This window comes from Aotus nancymaae, unplaced genomic scaffold (genome assembly GCF_030222135.1).
Source record: "Aotus nancymaae isolate 86718 unplaced genomic scaffold, 86718_ANA_hifiasm-v0.15.2.pri h1tg000103l, whole genome shotgun sequence".
Classification (NCBI taxonomy): domain Eukaryota; kingdom Metazoa; phylum Chordata; class Mammalia; order Primates; family Aotidae; genus Aotus; species Aotus nancymaae.
Window position 1 is genome coordinate 587,506 of NW_026988518.1, and position 27,852 is coordinate 615,357.

At 38.7% G+C, this 27,852-nt stretch overlaps 1 protein-coding gene across 1 annotated transcript in view; it reads right to left on the reverse strand.

Annotated features, from left to right (window-relative positions):
- Positions 1-11,748: 11,748 nt before the first annotated feature.
- Positions 11,749-27,852, reverse strand: part of PALMD (palmdelphin) — a 50,475-nt gene continuing 34,371 nt past the window's right edge. Inside the window, exons 4-8 of the mRNA XM_012458464.3 lie at positions 19,340-19,454; positions 19,166-19,199; positions 18,942-19,055; positions 16,253-17,347; positions 11,749-12,112 (exon numbers count right to left, since the gene is read on the reverse strand). Of these exons, the coding sequence (XP_012313887.2) occupies positions 12,069-12,112; positions 16,253-17,347; positions 18,942-19,055; positions 19,166-19,199; positions 19,340-19,454 (1,402 nt within the window). The 3' untranslated portion in view covers positions 11,749-12,068. The remainder of the gene's footprint in view (positions 12,113-16,252; positions 17,348-18,941; positions 19,056-19,165; positions 19,200-19,339; positions 19,455-27,852) is intronic.

Sequence of the window (27,852 nt, forward strand, 5' to 3'; positions counted from 1 at the left end):
GGAACGTGGGGGCGCTGAAGGCAGGAGTGCCTGTCGTCATCTAGGTCCGTGGACACAGGCCTGGGGGTGGCGCCCTCGCCAGGGACAACGCCCTCCTCTACCAGCATTTCCCTCCTTTCCTATTATTTAAAGGGACCACGTCCTTCCCAGCACCTGCAAAAGCTAGTGTATCTTCCGTATCACTTGCAAAAGCTAGTTGATCAAGTTCTAGCTCCTTCCCCGACTTGCTGTCCAACATCGGTATCTTTTTGTTTTGACCATCTTTATAGACGGGATGGGAGGCAGCTGATCCTGTAAATTAAAAGGACCGGAAATTAGAAGACCTGAATATGCATGTTTGCTTGTTGGTTTACAAGCTGCATGTCCCTGAGTAAGTCACTTATCTTCTCTGGGTTCTATCCTTTCATCTGTAAAGCCCGTCTCACAGAGCAGCTGTGAGGATTGAATGAAGTGATGCCAGCAAAAGGTGCTTGTTTAGTACATGTTTTTGATGATGTACTTGCCATATAATCAGGTTGTTAAACTTTAATAAATGTTGCATATAAAATGTGTACTTTTTATAAGACATATTTGATGTTCATCTTGAAAATATTATGCGGAATGAAATAAGCCAGGCACAGAAGGACGACTGTTTATTAATATGATTCCACTTATGTGAGGTACCTAAAACGCTTAGATTTACAGAGAAAGTACAATGGCAGGTACCAGGAGCTGGTGGGAGAAAGGAAATGGGAGGTTAGCGTGTTTTTTTTTCTTTTCTTTTTTAAGACGCAGTCTCGCTCTGTTGCCCAGGCTGGAGCGCAGTGGCACAATTGGATTCTCGGCTAAGTGGAGCTGCAGACAACTTTGACCTATTTGACAAACTTACTGTGTGCTCAGCTCACTGCAACCTCCGCTTCCCGAGTTTAAGCAATTCCCCTGTCTCAGCCTCCCGAGTAGCTGGGATTATAGGCGTGTGCCACCATGTCCGGCTAATTTTTGTATTTGTAGTAGAGATGCAGTTTCACCATGTTGGCCAGGCTAGTCTCAAACTCCTGACCTCAAGTGATCTGCCTGCCTCAGCCTCCCAAAGTGCTGGATTACAGATGTGAGCCACCATGCCCAGTGGAGTTTAGGGTTTAATGGGCACAAAGTTTGTTAGGGAAGATAAAAAGTTTTAGAGATGGATAGTAGTGATGGTTGTACAACACTGTGAATATATGTAATGTACTGAACTATGATAAAATTCACCATTATTATGTATTTTTTTGCCACAATTAAATAAGTGGAAAAAAGCTAATGTTCATAGCAGTGTTATTCACAGTCATTAAGTGATGGAAACAGTGCACATGTTCCATGATTGATGAACAGATAAACTGTGGTATGTAAATACAATGGAATATTATTCAGCCATAAAAAGGAATAGAGTGCTGATACATGTTATAATGTGGATGAACCTCCAAAATATTATGCTAAGTAAAAGAAGTCCGACACAAAATTTACATTTTATGATTACATTTATATAAAATATCCAGAATAGGTAAGCTAATAAAGAGAAGAGAGATTGATGGTTACTAGGGGCTGGGTGCGGGGCAAGAAGGGAATAGAAAGTAATTGTTTAATGAGTCTAAGGCTTTATTTTGGGGTGATGAAACGTCTTAGAACTAGAGGTGGCAGTTGCCCAACTTTGTGAATATAAGAAATGCCACTGAGTGTCCACTTTAAAATAGTTTCATGTTCTGTGAATTTCATCTCAGTAAAAAGACTATCATATTGTTACTGCTCCTGGATTATACCTTTGGGTAGAAAAAAATCTGGGTGTTTTGCTGGCCATAAACTCGGTATTCATTTAATTTATTATTTTGTTGTCAAAGAAGTTAATGTAATTGTATGTTATGCCTGGTCACATACCTCTGTTTTAGGTGAGAGGAAGTTCCTAGAGCACGTGTTAAGAAGTATAGCTTTTCTTTTTTCTTTCTTTTTTTTTTTCGAGATGGAGTCTCCCTCTGTCACCCAGGCTGGAGTGCAGTGGCGTGATCTCGGCTCATTGCAAACTCGCAACCTCCGCCTCCTGGGTTCAAGCGATTCTCCTGCCTCAGCCTCCCAAGTGGCTGGGATTACAGGTGCTTGCCACTATGCCCATCTAATTTCTGTATTTTTAGTAGAGATGAGGTTTCACCATGTTGGCCAAGATGGTCTTGATCTGCCTGCCTTGGCCTCCCACAGTGCTGGAATTACAGGTGTGAGCCACTGTGCCTGGCCAGAAATACATCTTTTTCATATGATATCTTATTCATATGTAAAAGAAATTGTACTGTGCTCTGAGTTTTCTATGGAGACCTAAACACGTTTTGGATTTTTCAATTCGACATTGATGTATGGTAATCAAACTCTTGGAATAAGAATTTCCTGAAATCACACATTCTAAATATCTGACTTGCACTGCAAGTAATGTCTGAGTAAGAGTCTACCAAATCACCCCTTCTCCAGAAAACCAGCGTAAACTTCAAAAAGCAGCTCCCTGAAGGCCTCAGAGAGTGAACACAGGAATAAATCTTTGTGACCCTGGGCTAAGCGTTGATTTCTTAGATATGATACAAAAAGCACAGGGATAAAAGAAAAAAACTGATATATTGGACTATGCTATAAATAAATACTTATGTGCTTCAAATGGCAGCGTCAATATGAAGACGGCCCACAGATACAAATACAGAATGTATTTGTATTTGCAAATCACGTAAGAGACTAGTATCGAATATATAAAGAATTTTAACAACTCTAGGAACATTCCTGGCGAGGAGTCCACCTGCAGAGGAGGAAAACTATTTGGAGTGAGCTCTGTTTGTATATTTTAGCGTCAGGGCAGCTGCAGTCAGCAGAATACTGGGTGGCAGAGGATCTAGTGGAGAAGCTGCAGTTTCTCTGGCATAGGAAATCAGGACTGATGGTTGGGGCAACAGAAGCTGCTGGGGTCAGTGGGTGATCCTGAAAAGGAAAATGCTAGAGAGGGGATCCCCAGTCCTGTTTGCCCACATCTTTCTCTGGTTGACCATTGAAGACGTGTGAAATTGGTAAAAAGCATCTAAGAAAAACCTACAACTGATATCACATTTAATGGTGAATGATTGAACACTTAGGAACAGGACAAGTGTGTGCCTGTTCTGTCACTTTGCATCAGTGTTGTATTGGAGGTTTTAGTAAGTGCAATAAGTCAAGGAACAGAAACAAGGCATTCAGATCGGAAGGAAGAAGTAAGTAAAACTATATCACTGTTTTTTTCTGAAGATAACATAATCATAAATGGAAAATCCTAAGGAATTCACTAAACTTCTAGAAGTGATAAATGAGTTTAGTAAGGTTGCCAGGATACAGAAGCAATATACGAAAATCAACAGCATTTCCAAACACTAGCAATGAAAAATCTGAAAGTGAAATTAGGAAAATACAATTAAATACAAATTAGTAAAATAAAAGATTAAAATATGAATAAAAAGAGAAACACGAAACTGGTACACTGAAAACTACAAAACATTGTGGAAACCAAAGATTGAATGAAATGGAAATACATCTCATGTTCATGGATCAGGAAGACATAATAGTATAATATGACAATACTTCCCAAATTATCTGTAGATTGAACACAATCACTGTCAAAATGCTACCTGGCTCTTTTTGCAACAAACAGATCTGACTAAACATCCATGGAAATGCAAAAGACCCAGAATGGGCAGAACAATCTTGAAAAATAACAAAGTTGAAGAACATAACACTTACCAGTGTCAAAACCTACAAAGCTATAGTAATCAAGGCAGCATGACATTGGCATAAGGATAGACATTAATTAATCAAATAGAAATGTGAACTCAGAAATGAAACTTCAGATTTGGAATCAATTTATTTTTGGCATGGTGCCAAGGGAACTCAAAGAGGGAAAGACTAGCTTTTTCAACAAATAGTGCCTGGACACTGCATATCATATACAAAAGGATAAATTTAGAACCCCCCCATCTCATACTATAAACAAAAAATCATGCAAAATTGATCTTAGGCCTTAATATAAGAGCAAACAATAAAATTCTTAGGAGAAAACACAGGTCTAAATCTTTGTGATTCTGGGTTAAGCATTGATTTCTTATAGTACAAAAAGCACAGGGATAAAAGAAAAAAAAACACGATATATTGAACTGTGCTGTAAATAAATACTTATGTGGTTCAAATGACAGCGCCAAGAATGTGAAGACGGCCCACAGACTGGGAGAATGTATTTGTGTTTTCAAATCATATAAGAAACTAGTATCAAATATATAAAAAATTTTAACAACTCAGAAGACAATCCAACTAAAAATTGGCAAATGATTTGAACACACATTTCTTAAAGATTTACAAATGGACCATAAATTCACAAAATGGTATTCAACATTATTACTCATTAGAGATATGCAAATCAGAACCACATTGAGATACTATTATGTCCCTACTAGAATGGCTATAATTAAAAAAAAGCAACAAGTGTTGGGAAGGATGCAGAGAATTTGCATAAATATATACCACATTTACTTCTAAGTTATGAATTATATAATAGTCATTTAAAAGTTTCTATGCTGGAAGAATGAACACAGGAAGAGGATATATTTTTAGTAAGTAGTATCTGCATTTTTATCACAAAATACAATTTTCTATACTCTACCCTTTGTGATTTTTGAATAACATACATATTACAAAGCTACAATAATCAAAATAGTGTGGTACTGACATAAAAACAGACATGTAGATCAGTGAATGTTTCTCTTATTCAGAGAGCCCTGAAATAAGCCCTCTTGTCTATGGTCAAATGATCTTTGATAAGGGTGTCAGGATCACTCAATGGGGAATGGGTAGTCTCTTCAAAAAATGATGTTAGGAAAACTGAATATCCACATACAAAAGAACAAAGTGAGCCCCTTACCTTACGTTATATACAAAAATTGACTCAAAATTAGTGAAAGCCCTAAACTCAAGACCTAAAACACCTAAAACTGTACTCCTAGAAGAAATCATGGGGAAAGAGCTCATGACATTGGATTTAGTCATACAATTTCTTGGATATGACAACAAAAGGCATAGTCAACAAAAGTAAAAATAGACAAATGGGACTGCATCAAACCCCAAAACTCCTGTATATTGAAAGAAACAGAGTGAAAGACAACCCACAGAATGGGAGAAAATAATTGCAAATCTTATATCTGATAAGGTGTTAATATGCAGAATATATAAGGAATCTCTATAACTCAGCAACAAAAAACCAAATAACCAAATTTAAAAATGGGCAAAGGACTTGAATAGATATTTCTCCAAAGAAGATACACATATGGCTGACAAGTGTATGAAAAGATGTTCAATATTGCTAATAATTGAGAAATGCAAATCAAAACCACAATGAGATATCACCTCATACCCATGAAAATGGCTACTATAAAAAATTCCTCAGAAAATAACAAGTGTTGGTGAATGTGGAGAAATTGCAACCCTTGTGTATTGTTGTTTGGAATGTAAATAGAACAGCAGTTACAAAAAAGAGTATGGATGTTCCTCAAAAAATTAAAAATAGAATTACCATATGATCCAGCAATTTCACTTCTGGGTATGTACCCAAAAGAATTGGAAGTGAGATCTCTACAAGATATTTGCACATCATGTTAACTGCAGCATTATTCACAATAGCCAAGAGGTGGAAGCAACTCAAATGACCATGTATGGATGAAGAAAATATGGTATAAACACATAGTAGAATAGTATTCATTCTTAAAAAACAAGGAAATCCTGTCACATGCAACAACATGAATGAACCTGGACAGCGTGATGCTAAGTGAAATAAGCCATTACAAAAAGAAAATTACTGTATGGTTCCACTTAGATGAGGTATTGAAAGTAGTCAAACTCATAGAAACAGAAGGCAGAATGAAGGTTGACAGGGGTGGGAAAGGAGAAATGGGGAGGTGATATTCAATGGGTATAGAGTTTCAGTGTTGCAAGGGGAAAAAGTTCTAGGGCTCTGTTGACAATGTGAATTTTCTTAACACTACTGAACCGTACACTTAAAAATGGTTAGGATGGTAAATTTTATGTTAATGTATTTTTACCACAATTAAAAATAAAAATTAAAAAATTGTTTCTGTAACTAAAAAACCTTCCCCGAAAGAAAACTCCAGGTCCAAGTGGCTTCACTGGTGAATTTCAGCAAAATTTGAAGAACTAATGTCAAGAGTACACAAACTTTTTCAGAAAACAGAGCAGTAGGGAAGCTTATTCAACTAATTTTAGGAGGCTTGTATTACCCTGATACTAAAACCAGACAAAGACATCACATGAAAAGGAAACTACAGAATATATTCCCTGTGACCATAAACTGAAAAATCCATAATATAAAAAAGTACTTAATGAAATATTAGCAAATTAAATTCTGCAACTTACACAAAGAGTAACACATCAAGGCCAAATGAGGTTTATTAAAAGAATGCACTGTTGGCATAACATCTGAAAAATTTGTCAATGAAATTCACCGGATTAGAGAAAAAAGGAGAAAATCCGTTTGATGATCTCAATAGATGCAGAGAACGCATTTGACAGAATTCAAAACACATTCGTGTCAAAACCTTAGCAGACCAGGAGTGGAAACTTCCTCAATGTAATAAACAGCATCCAGGAAAAAGCTACAGTTAAACCCATAACTAAAATTATATTCAATGGTGAAAGATAATACTTCCCCTCTGAAAAATCAAAACAAGGCAAAGAATGCCTGCTCTCTGCACTAATATGTAACATTGTACTGAAAGTCCTAGTCAGTGCAATAAAACAGTGAAATGATTTAAAATTCATAAGATTGGGGAAGAAGTAAAGTTGTTTTTATTTGCATACAACCTGATCATTAAGTAGAAAATCCTAAGGAATGTATAAAAAAATGCTAAAATTAATTGAACTTATCAGAGTTGTAGGATACAAAGTCATTATAGAAAGGCAGTTTTTAAATAGATAAACAGTTTTTTAATTCATCCTCCTCCTCTACTTCCTCCTTGCGTTCTTCATCTTCCTCTTCCACCTTTTTCCGGGCAACTGTAGCAGGACGCTTTGTGTCATTAAACTTTCCTTAGACTTATAATCAGCAACATCCTTCTCATACTCCTCCTTCAGCTTTGCTGCCTTGGTGATTGATATGGTTTGGCTCTGTGATCCTACCCAAATCTCACCTGGAATTGTAATCCTGATAATCCCCACGTGTCAAGGGTGGGACCAGGTGGAGGTAATGGAATCCTGGGGGTCATTTCTCCCGTGCTGTTCTTGTGATAGTGAGTTTGCGTGAGATCTGATGGTTTTATAAGCGTCTGGTGTTTCCCCTGCTGGCACTCCCACTCCATCTTGCCATGCTGTGAAGATGCTTGCTTCTCTTGCTTCTGCCAGGATTGTAAGTTTCCTGAGGCCTCCCCAGCAATGCAGAACTGTGAGTCAATTAAACCTCCTTCCTTTATAAATTACCCAGTCTCAGGTATTTCTTGATAGCAGCGTGAGAATGGACTAATACAGTGAAGTAATGCTGCTTTTCACTGTCATTTAAGTTATTCCACATCTTACCCAGCTTTTTTTGCCACATCTCTAATAGCGATGCCAGGCTTTGTGAATTTGATCTTGGAGCAGAATTCTGAACAGAGCAGGAGGAATCCAGATGGTGGCCTTTTGTGGGCATTAGGATTCCTTTTCTTCTTGCCTCCTTTAGCTGGTCCATAATCCTTCATTTCCCAGTCACAGCGTAATTTATTTGCCTTTGCCATTTCATCAAATTTAGACTTCTCTTTCTCAGGCATTGTCTTCTATTTCTCGGAGGACTTCTTGGAAAATTCTGCCAAATTAACAGGGACCACGGGTTTTTCTTCTTAGGTTCTTCTCTGTACATCTGCACAAAGAAGGCATAAGCAGATATCTTGCCCTTTGGTTTCTTGGGGCACCTTTAGCCATCCTGACTGTATTGTTTGCTAGTCTCTAGAAAAACAATTTTATCTTTATATATTAACAATGAAAAGCTAGAAAAAATTTAAAGACTAACCTGGAATTTGGTAGTGTCAAAATGATGAAATGCTTAGTGATATATTTAATGAAAGGTGTGTAAGATCTGTCTACTATAAAACTACAAGATATTGTTGAGGGAAGTTAAAATTGACCTAAACAAATGGAGAGACATATCATAGTCATGGATCGGCAAACAATATTAGAATGATAATTCTCTCCCAACTGATATATAAGTTCAATTCCAATCAAAATTCTAGCTGGCTCATTTGAAGGGGTTTACAGACTGATTCTAAAATTCACATGGAAAGACAAAGAACCTTAAATGGCCAAAACAATATTTAAAAAGACAAAGCAGCAATGAGCATGCCTGGTGCCCAGATCTTGTTTTCCGTACCATTCTCCAATAAAAGAAACAGAAACTCTTGAATGAGTTGCTGATTCTAGAACTGGGGAAGGAAATAAATAGAATGAGATGGGGTCATCTTGTAGTGCCAGCAAGTAAGGAAAAAACAAAGCAACATCACTTATAGGGATATGTCAAAGGGGCACAGGAGCCAAGTGAACGGGCTTTCATTAGCCAAAGCTGGACCAATTTGAGCAGCAAATTGTGTTGGATTATAACCCATAGTTTGTACCCAGATACAAAATACCTGCTCAGTTATTTTCAGAACTGTCAAGGTCATTCAAACACAAGGAAAGTCTGAAAAAGGGTCACAGCCAAGAAGAGCCAAAGGAGAGATGACAACTAAAAGTACTAATGGTTTTCTATTTGGGATTTTGGAATGGATAAAGGACGTTAGCTAAAGACTAAGGGAATCTGAGTAAAGTTTGAGACTTTAGTTAATAATAGTGTATCACCACTGGTTTATTAATTGTAACAGATGTACGATGCTAATGTGAGAAGTTAAAATAGAAAAATCTGGGTGCAGGGTATATGGTAACTGTGCTGTCTTCTCAATTTTTCTGTTAATCTAAAACTGTTTTTAAAGTCTATTAAAAAACAAGGTAAGATTGGAGGATCTACCCCTACTTGATTCTGATATTATAAAACTACAGTATTTGCCACTATAAATAAAATGTGCAATCTGCATGAGAGATATGCAGATGAATGGAACGGAGCAGAGAATCCATATGTAGACTCTTACTTCTAAGACCAATTGATTAGCAAAAATGTCTAGGTAATTCAATGTGGAAAATACAGTGTTTCAGCAAATAGGGCTGGACCAACTAAATGTTTCTGGGAAAAAATACCCTGAACTTTTATTTCACTTACCCTTCCCCAAAGTTTTCCTTCACTTACTTCTACTCCACTTAACTTGAAATATCCCATTGACCTAAAATAAGCACTAAATATACAAAACATCAAGATATGAAATGATGAGGATGTATGATGTCTACCTTTATGTGTGACACCTCAGCCAGACTTGATGATGGGCAGGACACTTGGTTCTTTTAATTCACTGACAAATTGAGTCCTCAAATGACTGTGTTAGGCATGTGACATTTACCTCATTTTATAGATAAGGATACAGGCTCAGGTAAGTTGTTTGTTGCCCTGTGGCAGACACTGTTGGTGCCTGTGTCATTTCCCCTTGGTCCATTTTTGTAGCACCGCAGCTGCAGTGGACACTTCTAAGTTCAGACTTACCATCCTTCCAGCGGCATGTTCTGTGCTTCTTTCTTCTTTTCACTCTGGGCACTACGGGAGCCTGTGTGACTCTCATGCAAGTGCATTCCGGAAGTGTGGGGGAATTTATGTTCCCTCAATCAATGAGGGACTGGAGCTGGTGGATAAGTGCCCTGTCCTTCAGACAGACAATGCTAGCTTCTTTCTGTACACTCTTAAGATTATGGTAGAATTCAGTCCCTGGTGCCTAAAGCATTGACTTATACTATGTACCATTATATAGATCATTCTTTCCTGTGCTTTTCTTCCTGCTCCCGGGATCACTTCTCAAACTACTATACCCAAGTCCTAATTTCAGGCTCTACTTCTTGTTGGAACCAGGGGTGGCTCTACACAGCAGATGCTCTGAATGGGACTCTGGAACTGGGCTGTCCACTCACTGGTCAGAGGGCAATGAGGACTGTGTGATAAGTGAATGGTAACAACCTTTTGACTGACTGTATTATTATAGTTACTAAGACTCTCTCTTGTACTGGATAGAGATGAGGTACAGGTGAAAAGGGAAGAGGTGGGTTTTAAAGCAGCTCTGCCCTTTGCTGGTACAGGGCAAAAGTATTGTCAGGTACTGACATGTGCTGTGAAGTTGGCTGCTTTTTGATAATTGCCTTAAAAGCCTTTAAGAAAAAGAATTAGGCTCAGACCAGCCGACTATTTCCTCGGGGCATTCCAGAAAGCCAGACAGGCTTCATGACAATGTTTAAAGAGACCTATGTCTCTTGTAGACAGAAGGCAAACTGTGTGAAAATAAAACTCATGCTTCAATCCTAAGGGTGGCTGGGCAACAAAGGAACGTGCAGGTTGGAGAGGTCACTTATGCTAAACTCAGAGCCACGAAAGGGAAGGAGTCCCTGGACCTGGAATAGGGGTATTTGTTGAAAGTACTTAACTTCAAAAATTTGAACCTCCAGGTTTCGCAGAACATTTCAGGCCACCAGAAGTAGCTCTCTCCTGCTAGAACAGCTGCCCCTTGCACATCCACTCAGCCGAAGCAGAGGCTTTGCAGGTTAATGCCTGTCCTCCTCAGCATCATCTGCTTCTCTGACCTCTCATTACCTCCAGACCAGTAATTAAGATAAAGTCTGCTCATACATAGTCCCAGAAGGGAAATTCAGTTCCTGTCCTGGGGGGAAACAGACTATTCATGGACAGACTTGGAGGAGCTGGGTAATACGTACTGGCATGGTTCAGGGGAAGGTGTGTAGGAGTGGGTCTTGAGGGGCTGGAAGAAGAGACAAATAGTAAGGCAAGGTAGGAGAGAATGTATTGTCATGGGAGTATTCCCCTTCAAATCGGGATTGAGTATCTTGGCAAGAACACTTTGGAGTAATATGCTGTAAAGATTCTTGTTAGTTTTAATATTAAGATTCTAACTCGAGCTTGTCCAACCTGCTGCCCACGGGCCTCATGTGACCCAGGATGGCTTTGATTTGCATCCCAACACAAATTCATAAACTTTATTAAAACAGTATGAGATTTATTTTGCTTTTTTTTTTTTTTTTTTTAGATCATCCGCTATTGTTAGTGTTAGTGTATTTTATGTGTGGCCCAAGACAATTCTTCCAATGTGGCTCAGGGAAGCCAAAAGATTGGCCACCCCCGTCTAAGTTGTTCACAACAATCAGTCAAGTATTAGACCAGATTTGTGCTCTCTGAGGGTATGGGGCATCCTCTATCCAGCACCTTGAGGTCATAATCAGTCATTGCACCACAGGGCTCACATTAAACTGAGTGAAAGAAAGGATGATGATTTAAGAAGGATGAATGTGCCAGTTATCATCTGTGCACTGGCCAGACAATCCAAACCCAGTCCCCAAATCTGAGGATCATTTTGGGATGCACGTTTTGGCTGTGTGCAAGGGTTTGAAGTCTGTACCAAACCAATTGAAATGATATTTAGCAGCAGGATGTACCTTCATAAAGGTATTATTAATTCAGGGCGACATATTTACTTGTCAGAGTTGACTATGTCTGTGATGAAGTGCAATGCTTTCCTATGAGCTTCCGATCTTTGTATCATCAAAATTACAATGCCAGTTAATACGGTATACTCAGAATATTTTAAATAACTTTATTCTTAAATTTAACAAGCTCTTATTAGAAATGCTTTGGTATCAATATAATAAAAAATGCTGGTTTTCCCCCACTGAATCATATCAAGTAACTGGAAAAGTTACACATTTGTTCTCCCCAGCTTTTTGTGAAATTTTCACAAATAATGACTACTGCTTATTCACATGGCTTAATATGTACGCTGTAATCATAACTTTTTGGACTTTAGAAAAAATAAACAAAATATCCAGCAGAGAAATTTGCAAATGCTTCTTAGTTTCTTTTCCAAAGGATGTTTATATAGGCAGTACACCTCTTAGATCACCTTTTTCCCCAGCTTTGCCATTCTCATTCTTAAAGCTGCAATAAAAGAAAAAAAGAGAGTTATAAAAAATCCTCAATTTTTACACTAAATGACCATTCATAGAATGCAGGAAAGTTTAAACATACCTCAGATGGTTTTATCCAACAATGTGAGCATTGATTTAGTAGCACAAAAAGATAGTAGAAATAATAAGCTATGGTTAACTTAGGGCAGAAGCAGGTTCAGAGTTAGAAGGAACCTATTTCTACAAAGATTAGAAAAATTAGTAGAGCAAACACAGTACAAGTAGAACAAATACAGGATTAGTGCACCATTTCCCTATTAGCCATACATATATATTCCTATAGGTTGATGACTGTGTTTTACATACATTTCTGATCTATGTACTGCCAAAATAAAAAGGTGTGGACACTTAAACTCTATTTCATGACTGTGTTTGCTTTTAGCTCATTAAACTTCCTTTCCCAAAGGAGCTCTGGCCTTTGGATATACAACAAGAAAAACAAATTTCTTTATGAATGAAATAACATGAACCAGTAATTAAAAGTTATTATAAAATGTCTTTGTCAAGATATAAGTGAGTGATTATAAAGTGTCTTTGTCAAGATATAAGTAAGCTTTAAAATGGCAAATACATCTTTTTGGATATATTCTTCTGCTAATAATATATTGAATGTAGAAAGCATTATTTTAAAATGTAGATATAGAATGTATAACACTCTTCTGGTATTCTGGACAAGTATGTTGGTATTCTATCCTTATTATTTAGGATTTCAGTGTATAGCTGCCTTAGTCATGTTCCAAAAGTTTAGAAATGCTTTCAAGGCACTGATCTAAATATTATAATAATGATCTAATATTACATTCACATGTAATATGGCCCAAGAACCAGCTATGTAACTGATTGAACAATTTTATCTATTTAAAAAATAAAATGGAAGATATGTTTTCTCATTTCTATGCCATATATTGGTTACCCTTTGACAATGGAAATGACCCCATGCCTAAGAAACCTTTTTGCACAAATATGAGAAGGGATGGGATCTAATTCTGTAACAAGACCATGATCATTTTAATTGTTACTCCACTTATATGAAATATTTCCATTTCAATGATGTTAAAGAGCATTCTTTCCCTTGAAACTGTAAGAGGGACGATCATTTCTAGTGGCAGGGCCAAGAATGTTCCCTAGAATTTAGGATGAGCGGAGAGAATGTGCTCTGTAGCAAGCAGGCCTCGATTGCTGGGAGAGGCTGTAGTCACATGGCGGAAGGTGAACAGAAGGCAGACGGTAAGACTTAACGAAGTTTCTGCTGTTGGATTTTATGGGCCTCTACCTTGCCCCTACCAACAAAAGAGAGTAGGAGTGAGGAGCTTTTTAAGAGTCTCTTTTAAGTCAGGGGCAAACTGCTTTTTCTTACAGTCACTGCTCACTGTAAAATTCTATAAATCAGGCACATTCTGTGTGCTGTGACATTCAGAGAAGTTTGCTAGTCTGCTTTCCTTTCTCTCCTGTTTTTTCAAGCCTATGGTAGGTTCATGGTGTGAGTTCCAGTAAATGCACGGGGCCAGAGCGAGTTGGCAATAGAAGGCTTGGTTTAGCAGCTAAAAACCCTGGGCCATCAGCTCTCCTTTTTACTCCTGTTTTCTGCTGTTCTCTGATCCCTGCCTCTTCTTCCCATAGCAATTCAGATGCATGGTTTCAGGGGCTGAACTTGGTGGAAGTCTCCTTACTCTCAGTATCCCTTGGACCCCAATGACTGTTGCAGGTTGGCAATCAGCACCAATACCATGTGAGCTCCCAGAGCTGAGGTCCCCACCACTTCATCCTGGAATGCCACTGACATCTCTAAGAGGACAGAACAGAGCTGGAAGTACAAGAATAGGTTGGTGAGGACTACCAAAGAAAGCCAACTACTACCCCCTGATTGGTGGAGATAGCAGTGAGCTCCCAAGCAAAGCTCGCTGGGGCCATGCAATGGTGGAAGTGTCTGGCATTGAGCTCAATCTTATGAACCTGTTATATTTACATTAGCAGATGGACATAATGTTGCCTGAATTTTTCTGTCATGTCTTACTCTGGTCAAAATTTTGACTAACAAATCTTGTCTTTAGAATCTCCAGGCTCTACCTTTTTCTATTTCTTTCTTTTTCATGCTGTTTTCCAAATTAAAATTTCTCTTTGATAAGGCATTGATAACCATATTTGTACTATGGGAAAAGAGACTAACAATTCTTAACTCTTATGCCTACCGGGGCTATTTATCTTAAATAGGTGATGTATACCACAAATAAAGGAATTGACCTAAATGGTGAGTTTTCAAGTATCATAAGCATTTTTGTGGGGGAGTTAGGGGAAGCAGCTCAACCCATTTGGTGTTTGTGAAATTGAAGTGCATAGGTAGTTATGTATTCTATGTATGGCCCCTGAGGGCATATGACACTGTGACTTACTTATTTAAAAAACCCATTTAAAAAATACACATCAGCTCTGTAGTCTGTATGCTGAATTGGAAAACGGCAATGTAAAACAATATCATGGTGGAAGGCAAGGAATTTGGAGCATTCTGTTTGTAAGATACTTTGATTGATAGTACAGAACTCTGTATTGTTACTTTGTCTGGAATAGGTTTTCCTGTTTTCATTGTTTCAGTTCAGGGGCATGATTAGTGTTGTCTGGAAATGTTAGTCACTTCCTGTCATTTTCCATGGGGTGAATGTGTTGACAAGGTTAGAGGAGAAGAAATAAGGGTGTTCAGGAGGAGCTGACTAATATCCTAGTTCAGAAACGGGAGGTTTTATAGTGGATAATGCCACTACTGTTGACCATAAACAGCATGTTCCTCTTTTCTGTCTTCTGTGTTTTTTGGTTTTAAAATGAGTTTAAGATGGCAAAGTTTGATCAGTGAACAAAGCTCTTTCTTAAAATGGAAAGAAACTTAGTATCTGCAACTTTCCATTGTGGGACATACCACTCAACTCTGAGGAGGTTATATATGTGTACACTTTCCAAAAACTTAGAAATTCTTCAGGTAATTAAATTTATCTTTGGGATACCTACTTTACTGAAACTAATGGGAGAGGGTTCATTTTACTGTATTATTGGCAACCTAATATTGGGCTTAATGGGTTGTAGAGGAAGAAATATTATTGAATTATGCAGGTATTACCACACTTCCATACAATTATCAGGTTCTACTTGTGGAATTAGCCTGTACTTAGTATTTATTGCTTTTTAATGAGAATCCTTCCATTAGAGACATTTAAAATTACTATCCCTAGCAGATATATAGAAATCATATGTCTAAGTAATTTGATTTACATCTTTAGCCGAGGTGAGTACAGCTATTATAACTGATTTTGTCAGGTTCTTATTTATTCTTTATACCTGATAACTAGAATATAACATTAAAGTGATAACAAGGAATCTAAAATTGGGAAGCTATCACTTTTGTAGGAAAAAGTGTTAAAAGTTATTTTCTACTCAATGCTAAAATAGCTGGTTAGCTATAAAACTATAAAAATTTTACAAAGAATGAGAAATGCAAATATATAGAAAATATGAAAGATAAATATGCTAAGTTGGGGAAGACTATGCAAAGTTAAAGGTTATAGAAAAGACAAGATAAAGTAAGGTTCTATTTTAAAATGTAGAAAAATTAGGGAAATAAAACTAATGAAACTATAGAAGTGTAGGGAAACAAGATACAGCAAAGTAATAAAATGCTCTGAAAATAAAATTTGTTTCTTGTATTTTGTTTCAAAATTAAGGCAATTTGTTAACTTATATAAGAAGTTTAAATCACCGTGAGGCACAAATAAAGTAGCCATCAGATTCTAGTGGGGAAAGATATGTAATTGATGATCCAACATATTAGTGGCCCAAATACACTCACAAGCAGCACCATACCCTGATACAAGATGAAATTCAAGTTACTAAAGTTCATCAATACAATATCAAATAAGGCAATGATTTGTTTTTACTTTCTTTATCTTTTGAAGTGACTTAATCACTTTACTGGGGTGACAATAACTCCTATCAGCATTAATAAAAAAACTCAGTGCATATTAGTTTTATAAGGTGGTCAAAGAAGCCTGAAAGCAAGACTGTGTTAGCACAAGAGAAGCGGGTCACATGACTGAACAGCAGTGGCATGCCTTGTCATTTTTATTACCTGTTAAGGATGGATCCTCAGTCCCATCTCCAGTCGTCTGAACATCAAATGGGGAATGGTGGACAGGGCTGCCTAAGCTTTCTTCTTGCTCTTTCAGAGATATGGAATTTTTGTGGGGAGATTTATAATTTGTGTTTTCATGAGGACTAGCTTCTAATCTTTTTCTAGGAAGTGGTGTTGGTTTGGCTGGCTGGTACACCTGACTATGAGGAGCTATGGGATGGTAGGATGGTTTCTCAGCTTCTCCTTCATCCTCCTCATCATCATCAATCACAACCAGCTCAGCATGGATGATCCCATCATATCCTGTCAGAAGCTTCTTGTTTTCTTCATTGTCTTCTGCCTGCTGATACCCCATGAAAATCATTGTCACTGGTTCTGTATCATTTATGTCAGGAGGCAGGGAATGAACGATATTGTATCTGATATCTTCCTCGTCCTCCTGACAAGTGGGTGAAGAATTCTGGTGTTCAGATTTCCCAAATATTGTCTCTCTGGGGCTCAGCCTTGCCTTTGGAGAGGGCGCCTTTTTGTCCTGCATGACATTTGATTCTTCACAAGGAGTCATCAGCCTCTTTTGTGGGGTGTGTACTGTCTCTTCTGCTTGTTGAATCACTGATCGGGGGTGAGGTATTGGCCGGATGGGACCGATATGATTGAAGCTGTTGCCCCTTTCCTCCGAAAGTCCATTGTCCATATTGTGCATGGATTCATTTACGTCAATGCCCAGTCCATTAGTTTTAATCTTTATCCTTTCTTGAAAGTTTGGTCCAGGTGTCACTGTTTCTCTCTGTGGCGTTGTAGGCCTATAAAAAGGATTGGCATATACAGGCTCATGATACTCCGTTGGGGATTTAGAGTTTCTCTCTGAGGCTTGTCTCAGAAGTTCCTCTACTTCAACTGGTGCCAGGCCATCGGTGCCGTTATATGCTGCACTGTGATTAGAACTTACTGCATATACTGACTTGTGCCCATCATCATACACTTTTATTCCTGTGCCTTTAAAGTCATCTGATGGCAGAGGTATTGAAGACAGAACTGTACTTTCTCCAGTCTTCAAGTCTTTTTCAACTTTAATTTCCATGGCATATAAAGCTGTTAAGAAACAAATTTGATCGTTTAGTTAACTTTTCTTTTATAAACTCATCTGCTTTCACAGTGTTTATTTTTATATTAAGTATATCTTTCGTGTTCTTCTTTGTGAGATGTCGTCTATTTTTTAAATTTCTGACTTTACTGATTAACGATATAATGACCAAATGTAATAACATAGGTTTTTGTGTAATGGTGAATGGAATTATTACTGAAAAATAGAAAAGGTGGAAGAAGAGAAATTGATTAGAGAAGATAAGCTGATCGTTCCAAATAGTAAAGATTTCACTGGGGAATCAAAAGATAAACTCTTTCCTATTAATAAATTCAACAAGACAGATGTATTTTCTTTTGCCTTTCTCAATGGGCAGAATCACGCTCTTCCTTTATCAAGAAGAATGTGTTGCACGATGCATCACAGTGGGTAAAGTGCCTAGCACAGTATATTTTGTAAAGTTACATCCTTACTGTACAGGCCAGCAGCCTGGTGAAATTACAGAGGCGTGTTCTAAAGTTTTCACAATGGAGAGGCTGTTTAAATGGAGAACTGGGATGGAAAAGGGAGGAAGAAGGCTAGAATCACACGCTTCTCTTTCTGCCTTATGTTTCTTTTCATTTTCACTCCCATTTTCAAGTAGAGGAAGGGCTAAACATAGAGCAATATCAGCTGCACTGAGACAAATGGGCTGGAGAGAGCTGGGGAAGCTGAGAGTTGCTTCATGACCCAGGTAAGAGCCCTATGGCTGGAATTTCAACTGAAAAGTAAAGAAAATAAGATTCTGTGCGAAATTACAGTGTGACAATGCTTGCTTTTGTTGTGTCCTCCCACCTTTCTTTTTGAACTCATTTTGTATTTCTTACCTCCTCTATAGCCTAGTGGTTCCTGGCCTTCCTTGACTGCCCAAGAAAAACTGCAGCATCCTCATCTGCACTCTCCCCGTCCAGCTTCTCTGCTTTATTCTCTACATTGCACTTCCTGCCATGAAATATTTAGTGAATGCCTACTATGGCACTAAATATTTGCAGATACAGTCATTTATTCATTCAGCAAATGAATAATGTGTTGAATGAATAAATGACTGCTATCTGCAAATAAAGAATAGCTTTTCCTTCCACTCTAAAATTCAAAGGTTTCCTTTCTGCTCTCATACAAGTCTTCATTTTCCAGAAGCTTTGAAACATTAGTTTTATGTAAGTCAATCTCCCATGGAGCTAAATAAGGCCTGAACTTCCTGAAGGAATAATTTCATTTTCAAAAAAGACCTTAGTAACCCCCAAGGAGTTTCTATTGGATGGAATATATATGGAGAAATAAATTTTGACCAGGGAAGCTTTACTTTCAAAAAGTTCTTGTTTCCTTCAAGTCTTTATCTTCCTTATCCCTGTCTGGTTTGTTAGGGAATAAAATGCACGGAATAAATGCTATTAATATACCCTCATTATCCTCACCTATGCAGTGACTCACATACCTCATGGGACTTTGTAAAATGGACCATTGCTTAACCTGGAAGAATAATATGTCATAGCAAGTTGTGAATATGCGACACTGTAAAATCTGAAATTAAGAACATGTCCTGAACACCGATTTCTCATATACCTTTCCTATTTTGTTCATCATCTTCTATTTCTTCATTTATTTCCTTCCTTAACCTAGAAGGTATGTAGGACTTTGGAAGGTCAGGGATATTAGCATAGATGTCCTCAATTGACTCTGTAAAATTAATATGAATTCAAAATACATTTAGAATATATTTATAACAATGGGAACAATTTCAAATTACCAAAAAACTTAAACATAAAGTAAGTTATTCAAAAACATACCTTCTGATCTTTCTTTCTTTTCCACCTTCACAGACTATAAGAAAAAAGAATTCTCCATGATTAATACAGTTTAAAAAATAGAATCTAAATGTGGATATGCTTTGAAAAATTATATAGTATTTGTTGATTCAATTTTGAGAGAGAATTACAGTTTTAAAATTGGGTAATGCTCACTCTTATTATGTCTTCTGTGGTCCGCTCAATTGACTTTAATTTCTTTAAAATGGCCTCTTCCTTCGCTGAGATTTGCAATTCAGCTTTTTCAAGATCTTGGATCTCTGTCTCAAGCCTGACAACAAAAAGATACACTTTTTTTTTTGCTTAACATAGCACAAATGCAGAGTTCTCAAATATATCTTCCCCGTATATAAACTTTCCTTGGAATATGCATGTAACTAGTCAGACACCTTCTAAGAACATAATGTCACACTTAACATCACACCAAGCATCATACTTAATACATAGAAGGTACCTAACGCCCGACTTTGAACAATTTCCAAGTTTTCTTTTTTTGACAAAGGAACATATTAGGTAAAGCACTTGACCTTTGCTCCATTTTCTTCATTGTAATTACTAATGTTACTTCCAAATTAAAGAGATTTTTAAATACAGAGACATAAATTTAAAGATGTACCGAAAGGAATGGTATATTTGTAGTTATTACGTAGTTCACCAGTTTTTCATATCCAAGTCACCATATAAATTATTTGGAGAAAACATAATTATTAAACTGACTTAATAATCATAGCCATTTAATACTTAAAAATCTTGCATATTCTGTCATTGAAAATGACACTTTGATTTAATTTCAGTTTCTTAAGAGTTGGGCCATATTACAGTGAGTAGGGAAAAGAGATGTGGAAATGGACCAAATCTAGGCACAGTAGCTTTAACTGCTGCTGTTTCTAGAGACTACTTTTTCTGGGGGAAAAAGCAGGCACACATAGCCTGATACAGTATAAGTAACTTACAATGACAAAGAGACAGACATTTGAAATTGGACGGTTGCAAGCATTCTGAGCGGGTATCTTGGCCAGCATACAGCTGCATGTCAGATTCAAATAAACTCCAGGGGGCAGCATCATGACCTCTACTCTATAAAAACATACAGCCACTGGCAATCACGCACGAAGGCTGGCCCTTGGCAGCCACGTAACACACATAGTTTCTCAGCCAAATACACTAAGGCTCTAAAGTCAGCTGCCTCAGAGGATGGCTGATTAGATTCAGCAGCTGGTCCAGGAGATGACAGCTGTGGATACTCATGTGAGCTAAGAGAATTGTCAGTTTTCTTGGCTTCCTTCTTGAAGATGGTCATGGGCCTGGCAGCTCAAAAACGCTGCGCTATTGTCACACCAATAAAAGCCCAAGAGAGGGTCAGCTTGCCAGCTCCTTGCTCATTGCTTCAGTTTCAAAGCTCTTACTTTGCTGCTGCCTCTGGCCATTGGTAGATTGCCATTTATAACCAAGGAGGTTTTCTTGCATACCACAGACCTTTAAGTGAAATAAATGGAGTAACCGCTGGTTTTTCAGAAGTTACTGAACTGTGACTGCCATTTTATTGAAATTCCTCCACATCCATGGCAGCACCTTTACCCTTCAGCAGAGCTGTGGGGATATATGTTGGTCCAGTTTGTTAAAGGGGAATGCTCTGCACTGAAAGTGATAAATCTGGGTGCGGTCCTGTCTCTGCTACTCACTTCTTATAAAAGCCCATTCTGTTAACCTCTCTGAAACTCATTTTTTATCCTGTACAGATATTTGGTGACACTAAGAGATGATGTATTTGAAAGCACATTGAATACGGTTGATATCAGATGCAAGTTTGTTATGATATAATTTTTAAAGGTTTTCTGCAACACACTGAATGTCATTCCCACAGGGTCCTTACCTAATTTGCCTCTTAGAGACAGTCTACAAAGGGAAGCCTTTTGGTAGAAGACAGGAAGGTTCAAATCATTGCTGCAAGCAGCTCTTGGACCTAGCTGTGGAATCTGGTGGACCTGGGTTTGAATCCTGGCTCATCTGCCAGTTTCCTGTGTGACCTTGGACAAGTCACCTGACCTCACAAGACTCAGCGCTGGGCCGGGCAAGGTGGCTTATGCCTATAATCCCAGCACTTTAGGAAGCTGACGCAGGAGGATTGCTTGAGCCCAGGAGTTAGAGATGAGCCTGGGCAGCATAGTGAGACCTCAGTCTCTACAAATAACAAAAACATTAGCTGGTCCTGCACCTATGGTCCCAGCTACATGGGAGGCTGAGGTGGGAGGATTGTTTGAGCCTGAGCAGTTGAACTTGCAGTAAGCCATGATCACACCATTGCACTCCAGCCTGGGCAACAGAGTGAGATCTAGTCTCAAAACAAAACAAAAAAATACTTGCTGTCTTTATTCATTCATTCTTTTAAAAACATTTACTTAGCATCTACTTTGAACCAGGCACTCTTCTATATGCTGGGGATCTTACTTACGGTGATCAAAACAAAGCCCCTGCATTCAAGGAGTTTATATTCTAGTGGGAGACAATACAGGAGCTGGCAACCTTTTTCTATAAGGAGCCAGATACTAAATATTTCAGGTTTTGCAGTCCACATATGCTTTCTGTTGCATATTCATCTTTTTTTCCCATTTTTCTTTCGTAGCCTTTTAATAATATAAAAACATTTTCTAGCTTTGTCTGTACAAAATCAGGCCAGGGCTAGATTTGGTCCTGGGCCATAGTTTGCCAACCCCTGCATTGATAAATGTGTAATACAGTATGTATATATTGCAGACACACCCATGCATATATGTGTGTATATCTATATATATATAGATATACACACATTTATGAAGAAGAAACATTTTTGATGAAAAAGGCAGGATAGAGGTTATAAACAGCAGGGTAAGAGTATGGAGAAAGACTGGGAAGGGGGCACTATTTCACACAGTGTGGTGAGGAAAATTCTCTCTGATAAAGTGTCATTTGAGCAGAGACAGGAAGTGAGAGCAGGAGACATGAGGGTTTCAAGGGGAGTATGCTCCAGAGAGATGGAAGAGTAACTACGAAGCTTGGAGGAAGAGCTGATAGAGTAGAAAGGTGAAATGAAGTCAGAGAGGAGGCAGATGGCCAGATATACAGGGCCTTGCATGTGAAAGGATTTTGGGAAGCCATGGGAATTTTGAACAGAGACAAAACACGCTATGACTTGAAATGTAAACAGTTACACTGGCTGCTGTGTGAAGACTAGACTGAATGGGGCAAACATGGAGGTCAGTTGTCCTAAAAATGTAGATGAAGATGGCATAGTCCAGATGTTGGTTGCCAGTAGAAGGGTGAGAAGTGGTTGGATTATGGAAATATTTGAGAGAAAGAGCTGCCAGAATTTGTTGATGATTATATGCAGGGGATAAGACAAAGGGAGATGTCAAGGTGATTTCAATATTTGTGACCTGAGTAACTGGAAACATGCAAATACAATTGGCTGAACAGAAATCTGGGAGACAGAACAAAGGGGATTTGTGGGGGATGTGTTAAATTTGAGACAATCAAGTGTGATATGGAGAAGACAGTTGGATATACAAGACTGGAGCTCAGAGAAATCTGGGTTTGAAGATACACATTTGGAAGTTGGTATTTATACATTAGGGAGTTGGTATTTATAACTTTCCTAGAAAGTGAGGGAGATAAGAATTCCAAGGACTGACTCTGGGGCAATGAAACATTTAGAGGTCTGGCCAATGTTAACAACTTCATAGGGTTTTCTTTTCTTTCTTTCTTTCTTTTATTTATTTATTTTTTTGAAGATAGAGTTCTCTCTCTGTCACCCAGGATGGAGTGCCAGGGTGCAATCTCAGCTCACTACAGCCTCTGCCTCCTAGGTTCAAGCAATTCTTCTCACTCAGCCTCCTGAGTAGCTGGGACTACAGGATTGCGCCACCACACTCGGCTAATTTTTGTATTTTTAGTAGAGATGGGGTTTCATCATGTTGGCCAGGCTGGTCTCAAACTCTTCACCTCAAGTGATCCGCCTGCCTCCACCCCCTAAAGTGCTGGGATTACAGGCATGAGCTACTATGCCCAGTGACTTCGCTAGTTTCTTCCTGTCTCTGCCCCTTTCTTTTCCTGGGACACAGAGACAAAGCTCTTGGTCTGCTTGGCCATTGACATTTTAGGGAATTTTGAAATGCACTGGTGTTTGTTGTTGTTTCTCTCTGAAGATAAAGCCATGGGTAATGTAATGCCTTATGATTTGTCTTGAGGATCTCTTTAGACTAATATGGTAAGAATATGAGGTTGAAAGCCTGCAAACCTCATCAGCATATCTGCTAATGAATGTTTTTTGAAGGTTTTCAAGTCAGTGGGTAAAAGTTGCATTAATAAGTGGCTGCGGTCTCACAATACATCGTGATATGTTTGTGAAAACTAAACATGAATAAACACCTCCCTCCCATTCTTTATCACTTAGTCACAGCCAACTCTGAGTTTAAAAGGATAACTAGGAAGTATCTTGGTACTAATTACTTAGAATCACAAGCCTCTGACAGGAGATGCCTACTGATGTAGAACATTCTTAAAATTTCCACCTCAATGCAAAACTTGATTTCTTATTTTTGTGTGTTGATTCGATACTTCTAATATTTATGGACAATATAAATATCAGATGAATATTAGAGATTTGCTGCTCTAGAGAAGCTTTCTGAAGGATCAGAATGCCAATGGAAATGATGAGAGACTTAGAAAGTATAACTGAGAGAAAGGAATTGGATTCTGCCAAAACCCTCCAACCCCCTCCATTTGGTCAGAAGTCAGCGGTAGCCCAGCAATAGAGAAGAGGAGGTTTGACAACCCCTACACCAGATAATACACTGAATTTTTGAGAACTGACTGTCCTTAAGGAGCATGAAACAGAAATTGCAACTACTAGGCAGGGCAATTTTTGTATATCTAGCACAGTGGTTTGTAACCAGAGGTGATTTTGCTCCTTGGGGATATTTGGCAAAGTCTGGAAACATTTTTGCTTCTCATCACTTGGCAGAGGGAGGAGGGGGGTGCTGCTGACAGCTAGTGGGTAGAGGCCAGGGATGGTGCTAAATGTCTTGTCATGCCCAGAACAGTTTCCTCACAGCAAAGAATTATGTAGTCCAAAGTGTCGATAGTGCTGGGATTGAGGAACACTGGATACCTAAAAGAATACCTGGTGTCCAAGCACAATGGCTCATCCCTGTAATCCCAGCACTTTGGGAGGCCGAGGTGAGCGGATCACGAGGTCAAGAGTTCAAGACTAGCCTGATCAATATGGTAAAACCCCGTTTCTACCAAAAATACAAAAATTAGCTGGGCATGGTGGCATGAGCCTGCAATCCCAGCTAATCAGGAGGCTGAGGCAGGAGAATCGACTGAACCTGGGAGGCTGAGGTTGCAGTGAGTCGAGATTGCACTATTGCACTCCAGCCTAGGCAACAGAGTGAGACTCCATCTCAAAAAAAAAAAAAATGCCTGGTATAGTATAAGTTCTTGATATGTACTGTAAAAGGAATTTATTTTTATTCATTTCTTTGACATTTTACATTTTTCCTCATTATTTCTTCCCATTCCAATATACATACACATTTGTGTATCTATTCTTTTTGTTGTTCAATGACGATTCATAGTTAAGAGAATATTCAGCCCTGATTTAAAGCTTAAACAATGCAAGACTTAAATTAGGGTCTCATTTCTAATCTCTTTCCAAAGGTAGTTTTGAAGAAGAGAAAAAATATGGTAAGTATAAGTGAAGTATTGGGGAAATATATGTGTGTGTATATATACACACACACACATGTGTATGCATGTATATACATATGTACATATATGTGTGTTTATGTATGAGTGTATATACACATATATGTACAATTACAATTTTTTCAAATGGAAAGCTTTTGGGGAGGTTACCATGGGGTGTAACTGACCTTCACATGCATATCTTTCAGCTGATGGATTAGAATTTCCATAAGTGCTGCCATCCCCATCTTTGGAAGGTATTACCTTTCAGAATGAGAATTGAGCTCCTTGAAATGCTGATTCAGTTTGGCGAGGAACAGGCAGCAGAGAAAGAGAAATACCCTTCTTGGTGCCTCCCAGGCTGTTAGGTGGGGCTTGATGGATGGATCAGTACCTCTCACAATTTCTGAGAGATGGTGGGCAGACATCATGTGCCAATTTAGATAAGCAGAGTACGTGAAAAAGGATTTGTAATGCTATCCATTATTGGAATCTTTCTTCTCCTTGCCTATTTGCTGGGGAAAAAGAGGGTTATTTTCAAGAGCTCCCTAGGTAAAAGCAGGTACAGTTCATTTCATGAACTGTTGTAGTAATAACCTCCCTTAATCATCACGAGATAATGTCTCCAATCCAATTCCAACATGCAATTTTTTGTCTTGGAAAAAAGGACAGCACATAAATGCTGGATGCATCAGGAAGAGGTTATTTCAGAAGGCAATTTTTCTGCTGCTAAGGGTCCATTTATCTCTCTCAGCTTTTGGTGGAGTTAACAAGGACTCACAATCTGATAGAGTTTGCCATTAGGGGCCAAACAGACTTAAACTCATGAGGGGAAAAAACCACACAAACCAAAATTCAAATGTCGTCATCCTGACTTTTGGTACTTCATGTGTTAGCATTTATGACATTTAACATGTATTGCATATTTACATTGCACCAGGCACTGGCCTATTTCATCCTTACAGCAACCCCCGTGAGCCCTGCTGTTAGTTCCAATTGACAGATGAGCAAGCTGGGTGCCTAGGAAGGCAACCGGTTTGGAGGCTCACAGGCTGCCTGTGGCAGGATGGAATTTGGAATCAGATCTTTACTTACAGGGTCTGAACTCTTAACTCCTCTCCAATTAGCCACTGGAGAAAGAAAACTTAGAAAAATTGATTCTTAAGAACTTAGACACAACCTTCATTTTGCTCAGCAGTATAAAGGGATTTTTTTACTTTCTATGATAATAAAGGAAGTGAAGAGTGAAACGATAGCTGGGGCCCACCAGTGTGTAAGTGTTGACCCATTACATATAAAGGTAATATTTCTGTCCTTATCTTCCCTAGGGTTATTTTGCTGTACTGGGGATTTTTCTGCTCAGTGGGTTAGTCCATCTAACAAGGATTAAAATCTGGGCTTTATCTTTTTTTTTGGCTGCTTGACTTTGGTTCTTGGTAGGAGTTCTTAGAACAGTCTCCTTCAAAGAATCCGGGGTTTCCTAAGCTAATGCCACTTTACAGCAAGACTTGAGGTCAGAAAAGAAAGTCTTTTCTTTGCTTGCACACAAGATGGTGTTGTTCAAAGTAATTGAAGCAGTAGGTCTTAAATATAAAGCTGGCAAATGCAATTTGATTATTTTACTGCAGTTTCAATGTAACCACCAATGCTAGGTATGAATTTAAGTTTGTGACTGGCTCTTAGCTATATACGTTGAAGGGACTGATGAATTACTTGGTTTCAGTAGCCCAAACTCTTTTATTAAAGCCAGGACTACACCTAAAGAGAGGGTCCAATGGCTATTTCTCTGGGATAGCCTGAGTCAGCAGGTGTTATGACACTAATGATATACCTCTGAGGCAGGCTGATAGAAGTGCTAGGACCAACCCCCCATCACTGACATTCCCCAAGCTAGATAAAGAGAAATACATACACACACACACACACACACACACACACACGTGTATATATATATTTTTAGGAGATGAGGTATCCCTGTGTTGCCCAGGCCTGTCTTTAACTCCTGGGCTCAAGTGATCCTCCCACCTTGCCTTGGCCTCCCAATAAGCTGGGATTACAGGTGTGAGCCACCGTGCCCAGCTGGATCCAGTTTCTTTCAGAACTCACAGGCTCTCAGAATGTCTCTGCCTCCGATAAATATCGAATTCTGCCTAGAGTGGTGAGCAACTCTAACTTGATTCTTCCCTTGGAACAGAGATTCTCTTCCCTTTCTTCCCCACTAAATCTTGGGAGAACAGGAAACAGTTGGTGCTTTACCTATATTTTGTGAGTTTTTGTGTGAAGGCCCACTTTCTCAGGAGATGAAAGTACTTTTTCCTCCAGTTTTACCCATGGAAACAGAAAATAAACCCGTCTCAAAGCTAATGCACTTGGCTTAATCATTTAACCCCTCCAACCTTGTTTTCTCATTTAGGGAATAATAACAGTATTCGCCAAAGGTTGTCTTAAGGAGATAATTGAGCTACTTGTTCATAAAACCCTACAACAGGGCTTGAGGTAGAGGAATTCCTTAATAAAAATGAGTTACTGGGCCAGGCGTGGTGGCTCACACCTGTAATCCTAACACTTTGGGAGGCTGAGGTGAGTGGCTAATTTGAGGTCAGGAGTTCGAGATCAGCCTGGCCAACATGGTGAAACCCCATCTCTTCTAAAAATACGAAAATTAGCTGGGCATGGTGGTGTACACCTATAATCCCAGCTACTTGGGAGGCTGAGGCAGGAGAATCACTTGAATCTGGGAGGCGGAGGTTGCAGTAAGCAGAGGTTGCAGTGAGTTCATGCCACTGTACTCCAGCCTGGGCAACAGAGTGAGGTCTCAGAAAAAAAATAAAAATGAGTTACCCTTTTCTCTTTCTTAGTTTGCTTGGGAGAGGAGGACCGTCTGTGACAACCCCATTGTAAGACAAAAATCTACCAGGTCCATTCCGGTGTTAGATCTGCAACTT